General features: G+C 41.9%; 1 protein-coding gene and 1 pseudogene across 1 annotated transcript; one reads left to right on the forward strand and one right to left on the reverse strand.

Moving 5' to 3' along the window:
• The first annotated feature begins 11,708 nt into the window (after nt 1-11,708).
• LOC145108099 (pyridoxal 5'-phosphate synthase-like subunit PDX1.2 pseudogene) lies at nt 11,709-12,837 on the forward strand (annotated as a pseudogene).
• An 8-nt stretch (nt 12,838-12,845) lies between these two features.
• On the reverse strand, nt 12,846-14,653 carry LOC145108098 (mitochondrial arginine transporter BAC2-like). The gene is made up of 2 exons (XM_079045092.1): nt 13,897-14,653; nt 12,846-13,728 (listed from the first exon to the last, which is right to left on the reverse strand). Exons 1-2 carry the CDS (start codon nt 14,128-14,130, stop codon nt 13,036-13,038), a joined length of 927 nt encoding a protein of 308 aa, XP_078901218.1. The 5' UTR covers nt 14,131-14,653; the 3' UTR covers nt 12,846-13,035.
• Between the last annotated feature and the right edge of the window lie 2,506 nt (nt 14,654-17,159).

A 17,159-nucleotide genomic window follows, 5' to 3' on the forward strand; every position in this document is an offset into this window, starting at 1 on the left:
TCATCTTCAATTATGGTAAAGTTGGTATGGTGGCATTTTGTTGTCATTGTAATCATTTTTTGATAAATAAGTGTATGTCACGAGATAATAAGATAATGCTGGCTAAAAGCACCTAGTTTGTAGGATATTTGTGATAGTGTTTGGACTCCAAAGTGGATTCTACAGAGACTCTGGTATATGCTTCTTCGATTACATGTTGTGCCTCTAATGGTATTTAGCATCATAGTCACGAGCTTAAATAACCTTTACGATGTATTGGTCTACCTTGTTGCGTTGATTCGTATTTTTCTTACCTCATTTTCATCGACCAACAATGTGTTCCTTTGCAAATATTTTATGAAGCGGGCTATCCAATTGGTTAAGTGATCTGAAAATCCATGACACTTTCTTCCTTTGTACTTTGTTTATGCAAAACTTCTACCAGTAACAGTAGCGGATCCAGAAAGAAAAATTAGGGGTATCACAAATTCTTTTGGGGTTGAACTACTAGAAAAAAAATTTGTTTCCAAAAGAAGTTTCCATTACAAAATCGTCGCTAAACCGGTGAATTTACACTAATTTTAAAATTATCAGACTTTGTGATGGATTGCTGACGGATTAGTGACGAATTTGTGACGGATTTCCAACGGATTTGTGACGGATTTTCGAAAAAAACACGAAATTTACATTTGACGGGAAATTGGAGGGGTAGCCCGGGGGGCTACATAGTAGCTCCGCCCCTGACTAGTAACCTTTTGTCAGATGACTAAAAACAACTGAGACTATTTTTCTTAAGGAATATGTCTCTTTGTTTGATCCTAATACCTGGGTTTTATATATATATATATATATATATATATATATATATATATATATATATATATATATATATATAAAGTTGGGTGTGATCTTCTTTGCCTTATGCAAGTATTGGTGTATGTTCTCATATTTTGCTTCATAGGACCGTTGAGTTTGTTTGTTACTAAAATTGAATCACCATATATGCTCAAATTCTCTATATTCATTTACCTTTCCAAACGTAGTCAGGTCAAAAGAGCTTCGTATTTAACCCTATGGTTTGAGCACTTGGGGTTGATGTAACACCCAAAAATTTCGAACAAATTTAAACTTTCAAAACATGTCAAGTTCATCAAAACATTACAACTTTGTTTTCAAAATACATTCTATCAGAGTATTCCCAGAAACATAAACATAACAGGAGGAGCTGTACGATCATGCCTTCGCCTTGCCACGATCCCCTGATGTACCTGAAACAATAAACTGAAACTGTAAGCCCGAAAGCTTAGTGAGTTACCCCAAAATACCGATACACATACAGTCCACATAACCATGTCAACAATAACATATCATAACAAACTGAACAGAACAGCACATAACGGGTCCAAAAACCTACAGAATGTAATACCCCCGAGCCCACAGTACGAGTCTCCCTCAGCCCGTAACTAGAATGCTCCCGACCCCACAGTACGAGTCTCCCTTAGCCCGTAACTGGAATGCTCCCAGGGTTTGTTGGCTACCTCACGAAAGCAGTACAACCTCAACTCATCCCATATAACAATCACATAACATAACATAACCACTGAGCATGCAATAATCATATAACATCACAGGTAGTCCTACAGGTCTACCTAACTAGCATAACCACTAGCATGCAACACTAACTCATACCCAACATCTAACACTGCTAGGATAACATATCCAATGGGCTGGCCTTGGTGCCTTAGACCCCTTAGTATAGTGAGGATAACTCACCTTGCAAATGTCGACCCGGAAGATAAAACCCAACTCTCGAATCACTTGGCACAGGCTCCACCACCTAATACCATAGCACAATATACTCATAAGTCCTTAACCTTATAAGGTACTCCATAACCCACTAGTCAACCCCTGGTCAAACTCAAAGTCCTCAGTCAAGGTCAACAGTCTATGTTGACCTTACTCGCCGAGTACCCTCGGCTACTCGTCGAGTTCCTTAAAGCACTATCCCACTCGCTGAGTCATCGAGGTGACTCGTCGAGTTTCTCCGATTCTCGACCAAACTCTAAGGCCACCCGTCGAGTTTTCCTTTTTGCACACGACGGACACACACACATTCATAACTTGGGGAAAACTCATCCGACTCGCCGAGTTGTTCATCCAACTCGTCGAGTTCACGACCATCTTCATGTGACTCGCCGAGTCCATTCAGTCCTTTTCCCATACAGACTTGATTTGAGCCATGCAACGGCTCCAAACCACATATCCAAGCTTCTAGGGCATGCTTATCACGTAAAGTTGCAAACTTTACGTGCATGCATGGCTATAAAGGCTCTAAATGCCTATTTTAAGTTCTTAATGGAGCTTCATGCTCAAGAGGGACCTCAATCATGACCAAAGCTGTAACTTTATGCTTTTAGAATCCGAGGAGGGTCCAAATCTGAAGTTACAACCTCAGATCTAGCCCATAGCTCATCCTTCCAACTTAATATCTCACAAAAGCCCTAAACTCAACCAATAGAAGAGATTCACAAGGAAAAAGGCGATTTGGTTACCTCCAGAAGGTGATAACTGAGATAAGTATTGATTCCCACACTCTACTTGCTCCAAGCCTTTTGTTCCCCAAGCTCCTCTTCTCAAAAGATCTCCTCTCCAAAGCTTTACACTCACAAAGTGAAACACCACATGAATTAGGGTTTTCTGAGCTCTCAAATGACTGCAAAGAAGCCAAAGGAGGCTTATCATTCCTTAAATAGGGTGCAAAACCCTGGGATTTAGGGTTTCATCTGCCAGCTCCTACTCGTCGAGTCCCTTAGTGGACTCGTCGAGTAGGTCACTAAACACGCATTCCAACCCGCTGCTACTCGACGAGTAGGGCAACCAACTCGTCGAGTAGGACATTAAACCAATTAACCTTTTATTTAAATCCATACCTGGAATCGGGGTATTACAATTCTCCCCCACTTGAACTAGACTTCGTCCTCGAAGTCTGCTGCAGCGAATAACTCCGGGTAATGCTCCCGCATTTCGGCCTCCGTCTCCCACGTCCACTCGGACCCCCTTCGATGTTCCCACTGTACTTTCACCAAAGATATCTCCTTATTCCTCCTAATCTTCATCTTCTTCTCCAAAATGGCCACAGGTCTCTCCACATAGTTCAGGCGCTCATCGACCTGAATATCATCCAGCGATACTACTGCCTCCTGGTCCATGATGCACTTTCGCAGCTGCGAAACGTAGAAAGTGTTGTGTATCCGACTAAGCTCCTCGGCAGCTCTAGCCTGTAAGCCACCTTGCCAACCCTGGCAATGATCCTGAACGGCCCAATATATCGGGGACCCAATTTTCCCCTCTTCCTGAAGCGAATCACGCCTTTCCAAGGCGAGACCTTCAAGAGTACCATGTCACCCACCTGAAATTCCAACTCAGATCGGCGTCTGTCGGCATAACTCTTCTGCTGACTCTGAGCGGTCTGCAAACGCTGTCTAACCTGCTGGATCTTTTCGGTAGTCTGCAAGACTACCTCCGTACTACCCATCACTCTGTGTCCAACTTCACCCCAACAGACCGGTGTACGATATCTCCGCCTGTACAACAGCTCGAATGGCGGGGCGCCAAGGCTAGAATGATAGCTGTTGTTGTAGGCGAACTCCGCAAGCGGTAGGTGAGAATCCCAACTCCCACTGAAATCAATGACACACGCCCTCAACATGTCCTCGAGGGTCTGAATAGTCCGTTCGCTCTGGCTGTCTGTCTGCGGGTGGAATGCTGTGCTGAAGTGCAACCACGTGCCCAACTCCTCGTGAAACTTTTGCCAGAAGCGGGAGGTAAACCTGACATCCCGATCAGAGACAATGGAAACAGGAACCCCATGGCGAGACACGATCTCGCGAACGTACAATTCGGCCAATTTCTCGGTCGATGAGCTCTCCCGTATAGCCAAGAAGTGGGCACTCTTGGTCAATCGATCCACGATGACCCATATAGCATCAAACCCCTTTGCCGTCCTCGGAAACTTGGTAATAAAATCCATCGTGATCTGTTCCCATTTCCACATGGGAATCTCTAGGGGCTGCAGCTTTCCATGCGGCCTCTGATGCTCGGCCTTGTCCATCCTACAGGTCAAACACCTCTCGACGTACCAAGCGATCTCTCGCTTCATGCACGGCCACCAATAGCTCAAACTCAAATCCCGGTACATCTTGGTGGCCCCCGGGTGAATAGAGAAATGAGACTTATGAGCCTCCTCCATAACCGTCTGCCTAACCCCACCAGACATCGGAACCAAAACCCGACCGCATCGGGTCAATAGTCCCCGACTATCCTGTATGAACCGGGTATTCTCACCCTTGATTCTCTCCAGCTTCCAATTCTCCGGTCGCATGCCCTCTACCTGGGCATCTCTGATCAAACTCACAAGCGGAGAATCCACCGCTATCCTCATACATACCGCGGGGGTGGAAGACCCAGCTGACTTGCGGCTCAAAGCATCCGCAACCACATTTGCTTTACCGGGGTGGTAAAGGATCTCACAATCGTAGTCCTTGACTACATCCAGCCACCTGCGCTGCCTCATGTTCAGGTTCGGCTGATCCATGATATGTTTCAAGCTCTTGTGATCCGTGTAAATGGTACATCGGACCCCATAGAGGTAATGTCTCCATATCTTGAGGGCGAACACCACCGCCCCCAGCTCCAAGTCATGCGTAGGGTATCTCGTCTCATGCGGCTTCAGCTGCCGCGATGCGTAGGCTATCACTCATCCTCTCTGCATGATGACCGCCGCTAAACCTATGATGGATGCATCACAGAACACCACAAAATCCTCAACTCCCTCCGGGAGTGTCAATACTGGTGCCTCACACAAACGCTGACGGAGGGTCTCAAACGCCCTCTGCTGCTCGGGATCCCACCGGAAATCCACCCCCTTCCTCGTCAGACGAGTGAGGGGTACTGCAATCTTGGAGAAATCCCGTATGAACCTCCGGTAGTACCCTGCCAATCCCAGGAAACTCCTAATATCTGAGGGAGATTTCGGAATCTCCCACTGCATAACCGCCTCGATTTTGGCCGGATCGACCAAAATCCCCTCCTGGTTAACGAGATGTCCGAGGAACTGGACCTCTCGTAACCAAAACTCACACTTCGAGAACTTGGCGTACAGCCGTTCTCGTCTCAGAACTCCCAACAGCTATCGCAGATGCTCCTCATGCGGCTCTCGGGTCTTGGAATACACCAAGATATCATCTATAAACACTATGACCGAGCGATCAAGCATCGGTCTGCAGACCCGATTCATCAGGTCCATGAACACCGCTGGCGCGTTGGTGAGCCCAAACGGCATCACCACGAACTCGTAATGTCCATAACGAGTTCGGAACGCGGTCTTCTCCACGTCCTCCTCTCTGACCCTGACCTGATGATACCCAGACCTCAAGTCTATCTTGGAAAACCAAGATGCGCCCTGTAACTGATCGAAGAGATCGTCTATCCTCGGGAGTGGGTAACGGTTCTTCACCGTCAACTTATTCAACTCCCGGTAATCAATACACATCCGGTGTGAACCGTCCTTCTTCCGGACAAAAAGTATCGGTGCTCCCCATGGAGAACTGCTAGGTCGAATGAACTGCTTGCCCAACAGTTCCTGTAACTGTGACGACAGCTCCTGCATCTCTGATGGTGCCAATCGGTACGACGCCTTAGCGATAGGGGCCGCACCTAGCACCAGGTCGATCCTGAACTCGACCTGCCTCTCCGTAGGTATCCCTGGCAACTCCTCTGGAAACACATCTGCGAACTCCCTGACCACCGGTACATCGGAAACCGAAATCTGATCCCTGACTCGCGTATCTACCACATACGCTAGATAACCCGCACACCCGTGCTGAATGTACTGTCGAGCCCTGGCAGCTGAACAAAACCATGATCCCACCATGGTGCCGTCACCATATACAATCAGTTCTCCCCCACTTGGGGTTCGAACTACCACTCGCTGGCCCTCGCAATCAATCATAGCACCGAACCAACTGAGCCAATCCATGGCCACAATCACGCACACTTCCCCCATGGGGATCGGAATCAAATCTATTGAAAAGGACACCCCGAAAATCTCCAGGTCACACCCTCGATAAACTGAAGAAACAGAAACCCCGTGTTCGTTGGCGATAGACACTCGCAACGGACACTCTAGCTCGCCCACTGGCGCACTGAACTCCCTACTAAAAGACTGAGATACGAAGGACCGACTCGCCCCCAAGTCAAATAAGACCAAAGCAGGCAAGGAGTTCACTAAAAACGTACCTAACCACAGGTACAACAAATAAGCATACAACAGATATAGGAAACGAGATAAAGGATAGAAACATACCAGCAACCACATCTGGTGCTGCTCTGGCCTCCTCCGCTGTAAGCTGGAAGGCATGACCCTGAGCCTTCGGAGGCTCAGCCCTGACTGGTCTCCCATCCGTGATCCTCAAAGTAGCCGGCGCTGGAGCCTGCACCGGTTTGGCGGCGAGTAACGGGCAGTTGGCCTTCAAATGGCCAACCTGATCACAATGGTAACATAACTTCATACTCGGTATCGGAACGGCCTGGCGACAATCCTTCGCATAGTGCCCCTCCTTGCCACACCTGTGGCACCCACTGCTAGCTCGACAAATCCCGGAATGAACCCTGCCGCACTTTCCACAAGAGCGGCTCTGCTGACTCCTAGACCTCAAATCAGCGGTCTTAGACCGCTTTTGCACCGGCTGTGACTGTGCCGGGGCTGGCCGCTGCTCCCTCAGCTGCAGCTCAATCTCTAACTCTCGCCGTCTGGCGGCCTCCTACAACTCCAGAAGAGTGTTACATCACTGGGTAGATACAAACTATCGGAATCAGTCTTGAGCATACTCCGATAACGGGTCATTTGAGACTGCGCGGAAGCAAACTCTGGGCAGAACATCGCCCGCTCAGTGAACATGCGGGTGATCTCCGTCACTGACTCCCCATCCTGTCTCAAACTCAAAAACTCCTGTGCCAACCACTCCCGCTCAACCCGTGGAATGTAACGGGCGCGGAACATATCCCTGAACTGCTCCCAAGTAACAACAGCTCTCTGATCATCAGTGTACGACCCAGTCACAAGTCTCCACCAGTCCTTGGCCCCAGACCTAAGCAGGTTCAGAGCACACCTGACCTTCTGGTCAGCAGGACACGAGCAGGTGAAGAAACACCCCTCCACGTCTGAAATCCATCTCATAGCCTTGATGGGATCCTGCGTCCCATCAAAAGCAGGGGGCTTCGTGTTATCGAAGTCCCTGTACTAAAAACCTCTACCAAATCCTCCTCCTGCCGCTGATACAGCTGATGCAGCTGCTGCGGCGGCTGTCTCTGCAAGGGCTGCATAGCGCTCATCAAAATACTCCACCATGGCGGTCTTAATCGACCCGAACATCTACGGTAACTGAGCCCGTAATGCAGCGGCAACCTCATCATGCAGGATCCCTCGAATCCTGGCATCCAACTCCTCTGTACCCATCTGCACCCCGGGCTACATAGTAGCTCCGCCCCTGACTAGTAACCTTTTGTCAGATGACTAAAAACAACTGAAACTATTTTTCTTAAGGAATATGTCTCTTTGTTTGATCCTAATACCTGGGTTATCTATATATACATATATATATATATATATATATATATATATATATATATATATATATATATATATAAGTTGGGTGTGATCTTCTTTGCCTTATGCAAGTATTGGTGTATGTTCTCATATTTTGCTTCATAGGACCGTTGAGTTTGTTTGTTACTAAAATTGAATCACCATATATGCTCAAATTCTCTATATTCATTTACCTTTCCAAACGTAGTCAGGTCAAAAGAGCTTCGTATTTAACCCTATGGTTTGAGCACTTGGGGTTGATGTAACACCCAAAAATTTCGAACAAATTTAAACTTTCAAAACATGTCAAGTTCATCAAAACATTACAACTTTGTTTTCAAAATACATTCTATCAGAGTATTCCCAGAAACATAAACATAACAGGAGGAGCTGTACGATCATGCCTTCGCCTTGCCACGATCCCCTGATGTACCTGAAACAATAAACTAAAACTGTAAGCCCGAAAGCTTAGTGAGTTACCCCCAAAATACCGATACACATACAGTCCACATAACCATGTCAACAATAACATATCATAACAAACTGAACAGAACAACACATAACGGGTCCACAACCCTACAGACTGTAATACCCCCGAGCCCACAATACGAGTCTCCCTCAGCCCGTACCTGGAATGCTCCCGACCCCACAGTACGAGTCTCCCTTAGCCCGTAACTGGAATGCTCCCAGGGTTTGTTGGCTACCGCACGAAGCAGTACAACCTCAACCCATCCCATATAACAATCACATAACATAACATAACCACTGAGCATGCAATAATCATATAACATCACAGGTAGTCCTACAGGTCTACCTAACTGGCATAACCACTAGCATGCAACACTAACTCATACCCAACATCTAACACTGCTAGGATAACATATCCAATGGGCTGGCCTTGGTGCCTTAGACCCCTTAGTATAGTGAGGATAACTCACCTCGCAAATGTCGACCCGGAAGATAAAACCCAACTCTCGAATCACTTGGCACAGGCTCCACCACCTAATACCATAGCACAATATACTCATAAGTCCTTAACCTTATAAGGTACTCCATAACCCACTAGTCAACCCCTGGTCAAAGTCAAAGTCCTCAGTCAAGGTCAACAGTCCATGTTGACCTTACTTGCCGAGTACCCTCGGCTACTCGTCGAGTTCCTTGAAGCACTATCCCACTCGCCGAGTCATCGAGGTGACTCGTCGAGTTTCTCCGATTCTCGACCAAACTCTAAGGCCACCCGTCGAGTTTTCCTTTTTGCACACGACGGACACACACACATTCATAACTTGGGCAAAACTCATCCGACTCGCCGAGTTGTTCATCCAACTCGTCGAGTCTACAGCGATCTTCATCGGACTCGCCAAGTTGTTCATCCAACTCGTCGAGTTCACGGCCATCTTCATGTGACTCGCCGAGTCGACCTCGCGACTTGCCGAGTCCATTCAATCCTTTTCCCATACAGACTTGATTTGAGCCATGCAGCGGCTCCAAACCACAGATCCAAGCTTCTAGGGCATGCTTATCACGTAAAGTTGTAAACTTTACGTGCATGCATGGCTATAAAGGCTCTAAATGCCTATTTTAAGTTCTTAATGGAGCTTCATGCTCAAGAGGGACCTCAATCATGACCAAAGCTGTAACTTTATGCTTCTTGAATCTGAGGAGGGTCCAGATCTGAAGTTACAACCTCAGATCTAGCCCATAGCTCATCCTTCCAACTTAATATCTCACAAAAGCCCTAAACTCAACCAATAGAAGAGATTTACAAGGAAAAAGGCGATTTGGTTACCTCCAGAAGGTGATAACTGAGATAAGTGTTGATTCCCACACTCTACTTGCTCCAAGCCTTTTGTTCCCCAAGCTCCTCTTCTCAAAAGATCTCCTCTCCAAAGCTTTACACTCACAAAGTGAAACACCACACGAATTAGGATTTTCTGAGCTCTCAAATGACTGCAAAGAGGCCAAAGGAGGCTTATCATTCCTTAAATAGGGTGCAAAACCCTGGGATTTAGGGTTTAATCTACCAGCTCCTACTCGTCGAGTCCTTTAGTGGACTCGTCGAGTAGGTCACTAAACACGCGTTCCAACCCCGCTGCTACTCGACGAGTAGGGCAACCAACTCGTCGAGTAGGACATTAAACCAATTAACCTTTTATTTAAATCAATACCTGGAATCGGGGCATTACAGTTGATCCTTAATACATATGTATTTTTTATCACCTTCCATACTTCTTAAGACTAGTTCTAGACCGATATATTCTTAAGGATCTATATCTATAAAATATTCAATAACTTTATAGCTCATATTCTTTTCTTGGCTTCTTAGTCGTTGTGTTGTGTACACAAGTTGTAAAGTGTAACGCTTGTTTTCCATAATGGATCAGTTAAAAGCTTAACGGGGTCAAAGATAAGGTTTTTGGGGAAAACCATATGCCATGACATGTCTATCCTAGACACCTATCCCGTAAGTAGATCAATCAATATATTTAACTGGAATCAATGATTAATCTAACACTTACAGGCTCATAATAACGATTAATGGTGTAACCAATTAAAGATAGAAGTAATTGTAACTTACTTGCAGTTCGAATAGCCACGAGCAAAACTTTAACTCCTTTTTTCTTATCTCCTTCTGAAACTTATAGAGTTTCACTAATCAAACTTAGAATGAGAAGTCGAATCACGAGGTGAGAGAGAGATTATCACTGAAAGAGAGAGAATGGTGTAACAAATGAGGAGGCCTAAGCCTACTATTTATAGGAAGTTCTGAGGGACACGCTGCTCAGTGGCGGACCTTAGTGGAGTCCGGGGGGTCCCGGGCCACTGCTCCGATTCCGGCATGTAGTGTAAAAAAAATTTATATTTTTTTTTTCTATTAAGTGCACCGGCTTAAAATACAAGTACCACTACTAATTTAGATTTATTCCGAAATTTTTTTTAGTGTCACCCCTACTAAAACGTTCTGCGTCCGCCACTGATGCTGCTCATTTACCTAGGGGCGTCGTGCTTTTGGTAGGTAACAGGAGTGGCTTCTGATGCCTTTCATGACAAAAGATTGTTGAATATTGGTGACTGATCAAGAACGTTGATGTCGTTGTTGGAACCCGCAACCCCAAAATAAGCATGTCAAATCCATAAATCTTGGGTGGTTTAGCCAAACAACTCACGCATGACTTGGCTTGCCAAGTCATAATTCGCATAACAATCCGATGCACTCAATATCGCCTAACATGGTCACCATTTCCCACAATGATGTTATAAGGGAGGAGGAAGTCGTGGCGGTTTGGGGAGCTGGGATGGGGCGGTACCGACGGTACCGTCAGATTCTGATCCCCTGGTCGAGGGGTTGATGGGGCTCGAGCTTTTGTTCATCTCAAGTGGGATTCTAGAACCGCCACTTTTCTCTCTCTAGCTTTCTCTCTATTCTTCTATGTCTTACTTAATTGTACTTCAAGCTATAAAACTTGTACCAAATTGTGTTTGTATGTTTTTAATTAGTTTGTGAATTAGTTGATACGTTTTTTAATGTTTTGTTAATTATTTTTGAATGATTTTAATTAGTGTATTTATTTTAAAATTCAAAGTTGAGTGGGTTATGAAAAATAAGGATTTCATGTGTTGTGAGTTGGAAGGGTAAGAATAGAGAGAATAAAGAAAAGCCGATGTAACAGTGGGTTGACTGTTGAGTAAGATGGGAGGGAATGACTCCCTCCTCCCTAACAACATGAGTGATATGACATATAAGATGAAACCAAAATAATAGTGTTATAAATTGTCCATTGCCCCTAAATTTTACAAGGATATTATGTTTTCTTTTTCCCAACATTTACAACATTCAAACACACATTTAGTCGGTGTTTAGAAGTTTTTTTTAAAATGATTTATTATTTTATGGAACTTTTCTAAAAACCAATAAGTTAAAAAGATTTTGAAAAACAATAATTTTATAGGAAAAAAAAAACTTTAGCAAAAAACCAAGAATTCTTGGCTTTTCAAAAAAAAAAAAGCCAATAAATTCGCAATCCTACGCACTTAAACTTTACTGCACGAAAGATGTTAAAAAACTCAGAGCTAAACAAACAAACCTATTATTTTAATAATATTGGCTCTGCTGAATTATAATTGATTGTGTATTTCAATTACAGGTATCATGCAACATGGCTTTTCTGCATATTCCTGAAAATATGCCACCGACGAACCTCGACGGAAGTTTCCACCTTGCTTGAAACCTCCTATACTCTTCTACTGTTCTACATAGATTCCCAACTCAAATCATTGTGCACGATTCTTGCTTTACAACTCCTCTTTCACGCATTTCGATAAACACCTAGCAGATGGCTGACGACTCTGCAGTCACCATTTACGGCAACACCGCCGTGTCGGATCTCAACAAAAAAGATCAAAATCCCTTCTCAGTCAAGGTCGGACTAGCTCAACGGCTTAGTGGCGGAGCAATTATCCATGTCACTAACGTCAACCAAGCCAAGATCGCTGAATCCGCCGGAGCTTGCTGTGTGATTGTATCAGAACCATCAACACCCACCTCCGGCATTTCTCGAATGTTAGATCCAGCTGTTATTAAAGAATACCAAGAATCTGTCCCGATTCCCGTAATGGCAAAAGCCCGAGTCGGCCATTTTGTCGAAGCACAGGTACTTGAAGCCATTGGCGTTGATTACATAGACGAAAACGAGCTTCTTGCTGCAGCCGACGACGATAACTTCATCAACAAACATAACTTTCGTGTCCCTTTTGTGTCAGGTTGTCGGGATTTGGGCGAGGGGTTGAGGAGAGCGAGAGAAGGTGCGGCGATGATTAGAACTCAAGGAGATCAATCTGGATCTGGCGACATTGTTGACACAGTCCGAAATGTAAGAAAAGTAATGGGAAAAATTAGGGTTCTAACAAACATGGATGAAGATGAAGTCTTCACATTCGCAAAAGAATTGGGTGCACCTTACGACATTGTTGCACAAACCAAGCAACTGGGTAGGCTTCCTGTAGTCCATTTTGCTTCTGGAGGTATTGTCACGCCTGCAGATGCTGCTCTCATGATGCAATTGGGCTGCGATGGAGTCTTCATTGATTCTGAAATTTTCAACTCTTCAGATCCTTACAAACAAGTTCGATCTATTGTGCAGGCTGTTAGAAACTACAATGATGTTCATATGTTAACAGGGCTCAATCTTAGAGACAACGGAGGTAGTTACTAGTTACTGAATTTAAAAATCAAAACTTTTAATATGATATAACAAGAAAAGTTGTGATAACAAAATAAATTGCAACCCTTTCTTGAATTCTTTACATGACTACGATTAAAAGTTTAAAACATCTTTACATATCCCACTTCCGATTTCTGAGCTACATTGCTTCAGAATGTGTTGTTTCTGAATTCTTTTAGTCTAACTTGCTCAAATAGCATTATCTGCTTGAAGGGTTTCTTGCTTATCAATCGTATTACCATCACCATTGTTGAAAAACACCCGTAATGCAGTTTCATAAGCTGTAAAGATAGCACCATTAACAACAAAAGCTCTAGAAACAGCAGTTCCAAGTCCTCTAAACAACACACTATACCCATCATTTCTAACACTTTTTTGAAAACAATCCACAATTCCATTATACTTCACTTTTGAATTTGGTGTTTGCGCTTGAAGTCTAGTTTTAATAACATCTAAAGGATAACAACAAACCCAACTAGCAACACCCGCAAGTCCACCTGCAACAAGCATGGTGTTGAAGCTTTCTTGGCCACTTTTTCTACACCCAGGATGAAGTTGTTCTCTCATGAATTCGTATGTCCAGAAATAGAAACCATGTGAAGGTGCATCTCTTAAGGCTGTGATTGTTAAGCCTCTATAGAGTCCACGCCAACTTTCTGTTTTTATTATGTTTTTCGCGACACTTAAGGGACCTTTTTCTGATTGGGTTTGGAGTTGAAGTCGGATCTTGATTAATTCGATTGGGGAGAGCATTATGCTTTGGATTGCTCCGGCTCCGATACCTCCTAGGGCTACGCCTTTGTAAGATGGGGGGTCGGTGGAGGAATTTGATGAGTCAAATGCTCGCGATAATATGGCGTAGATTTGGAAAACCATCGCGTTCTGCAAGGAAAAATAATATATCTAAAGTGAAAATTACAACTTTAGATATAGAAGATGATGTGCATCCAATTGATTCTAATTATATGGCGACAACGAAACGACTTAAGATCCTAAAAAAGCGATGTTTAAATTCATATATGAAGATGAAGCGAAGTTAAGAATAAGAACCTGGAAGGTGACGGAGGCAAGGGGAGCAGTCATGCCTCTGTAAAGGGCAAGAGGACCTTCAGTAGTAGCAACCTGCCGGAGAATGCGAAGAGCAGAGCCGGAAGGGGAGCTTTGTTGCCGGACTCTGATACTGTCAAGTGGGTATCCAGCCATGATTCCGGCGATTCCACCGAATCCTCCGGCGACAAATTCCTTACCCCAACTGCTTGCGAGAAATTCCGGCCAGAAATCCATCCCGCCTTACCCGACAGAATCTAATTGATTTAAAACAAAAAAAGAATCAAATCGGAGAAACCCTTTTGGTATCATGCAAGATCCCCACTCCTTTTTCTAGGTTTTAGATATAGATACTCAAGAAATATCCAATATCCATTCAGATGCAGATATAGGCCACAAACCCGACAATTATAGAATTCTTTTCTCTCACTTCTGGATTTATGGATTAAAAAAACACACTCATATCAGAAACAGAAAATTTCTATTATATTTGAGTGGTGAAACTGGACACGGAATTCTGACTCTGTTTTACTTTACGAAAACAGAGTATGGAAAGAACATGACTTTCAAGAGTCCATGTTATTGAAGTAATCGAAAGAACGAATTGGGGATTAGTTTATAAACATGTTTCGTTCGAAAAGCAAGAAAACAAGAAAGATGTGTGTATTTTTGTGTGTGTGTTGATTGTGTGAGAAATGAGATTGTCGAAACAAAAGCACCGCCCATTCGCCCAACCCGAGCTATTTTGTTGTTTATTTGGACGTGGCTTGTAAATTGGAATGTAACGAAAAAAGAAAAGAAAAAAGACCAAAAATTAGGGAGAAAGAAGACGTAGAGGACTGCATGTGGGCCATGATTTTGAATGCTGTTTTTGATGTGTTTAAAACATTTTATTTTGGTTTCTAAAGGTTGTTTATGTGGATCGGATCGGTTCCAATCAAGTGAATCTAAATTGATTTAGGTTTTTAAAACATGAATCTGAATAGTCCAAACTAAATTTAAATCCGATCCGATCCGATCACAATTCGGTTGGATCGGTTTTTATAATTCGGCTTTCAAAAACGAAAACATTTTAAAACGACATATAATTATAATATTATCCTAACTTTACACAAGAAATGAAAAAAATTATTTAGTTGTGATTTGAAATTTATAAACAACTACTAAAAATATATATTATAATTAAAGATATATTATAGTTAAATATTTTATAGATAGAAAACTTTTGAGAGAAAAATGCATATTAATGTTTTTTTTATCGGGTGAAACGTTTTGAACCTATTTGAAAAAATAAATTACAAAATTAATAAATAACTATATATATATATATATATATATATATATATATATATATATTATAAATAAATAAATAATAAATATTTATTCGGTTTTTTTGGACTATTTGGTTCTTATTTTATAAACCAAAACCAATCTGAAATCCAAAATAATAATTCGGTTTTGTTGAAAACAATCCAAAAATCCGAATACACGAACCAAATAGTCCAATCCAAATTGTCCAATTGGACAATTCAAGTTTATCCAAATAATAAACAACCCTAGGTTTCTTAATGTTTCAATTTTATATTTAATTTATTAACCGGTGGATGAGTATAATAAACTATATTTTATTTTATTAGATAAAAAGGATAATCTAAAACAGCAGTCAAAAGAATTTTTTACTAAAACTTTTGGCATTGGTTTTGAGTCGGTACATGATTAGTTTCAATTTTTAACTGTTTGTCCATCTAATTTTAAATAAAAAATTGAACATTTTTTTTTCGGGGATAATGACTTAAAAGGGTAATATATTTTTCGATTTGTACACATTTGGTCACTGAGTTTTTTTTTCGACCACATTTACCCCCTTCAACTTGTTAAACTGTACACATTCAGTCCTTATGACCGGTTACTCCAGGTTAGCCGGGAAAAATGACTTATTACGGTAATATATTTCTCATTTTGTACACATTTAGTCCTTAATATTTTTGTACACATTTAGTCCTTAATATTTTTTTTGTTTCAAAATAAGTCATTTTTTGTTTATTGTACCAATTCAGTACTTATGAATGATTTATTTAGGGTTTTTCTCACGACATCTAACATGAGACTATCATTGATGACAGGGACGGTTCTCTTTAGGTGCCCGCAGTGGCACCGACAACCCCTGCTTTTTCTGTACGCAGTGTAAATTTTTTGATATTTTCGATATTTTTTTTTCTTTTTTCTACGGACTGGCAACACCTACTACCAAATCATGCGTCCGTGCCTGATTGATGAGGTGTTTGGGGCTGTTGATGCTTATGTCCATCGCGGCCTCGACTGCTTGGTTGCATAGGTCTTGTGGTTTGACTTAGGTTTTGTATTCCGAACGTCGTAAGTTCTTCATACGATATCTGATTTTAACGATCTTTATATCTACGTGTTCGTTTTTTAAGTCTGCTATAACTTTCGTTAAGATTACTCCCGTTAAAATATAATATGTTTTTACTTACGATTTTATAAAAAAACATCCATACATGCATTCATAAAAAACGTATGGATATAAAGATCGTAATTAATAAATATATTACTTTTTAACGGGAGTAATCTAAACGAAAGTTGTAGTAGACTAAAATACAAACGCATAGATATAAAGATCGTTAAAATCCGAGATAGTATGAAAAAGTTATGACGTTCAAAACACATGACCTAAGCAACCAAGTAGTCGAGATCGCGATGAACATAAGCATCAAAAGCCTAAAACACCTCGTTAATGATTGTTCCATGTAAGATGTTGTAAGAAAAACTTAAAGAAAACATTCATAAGTATTGAATGAGTACAAAAACAAAAATAAATTATTTTGCAACAAAAAAAATTAAGGACTAAATGTGTACAAAAATATTAAGGACTAAATGTGTACAAAATGAGAAATATATTACCCTATTAAGACATTTTTACCGGTTAACCTGAAATAACCGGTCATAAGGACTGAATGTGTACAGTTTAACAAGTTGAAGGGGTAAATGTGAACAAAAAATAAATTCAGTGACCAAATGTGTACAAATCGAAGAATATATTACCCTTTTAAGTCATTATCCTTTTTTTTTGTTTTGATGATTTTTTGAACAAATGTTGAAATAAGAGAGAGAATAAAAAAAATGTGTAATCAAATAGAATTCCCTTCTAATATTTTTAATAAATATATTTCAATATTAAAAAGACACTTGTTTCGTTAGTTATAATAATTTTTCAGATTTATAAAAAGGTTATCCAAATTAGTAAACAA

This window comes from Lactuca virosa, chromosome 4 (assembly GCF_052849685.1).
Source record: "Lactuca virosa cultivar CGN04683 chromosome 4, Lactuca_virosa_CGN04683_v6, whole genome shotgun sequence".
Taxonomy (NCBI): domain Eukaryota; kingdom Viridiplantae; phylum Streptophyta; class Magnoliopsida; order Asterales; family Asteraceae; genus Lactuca; species Lactuca virosa.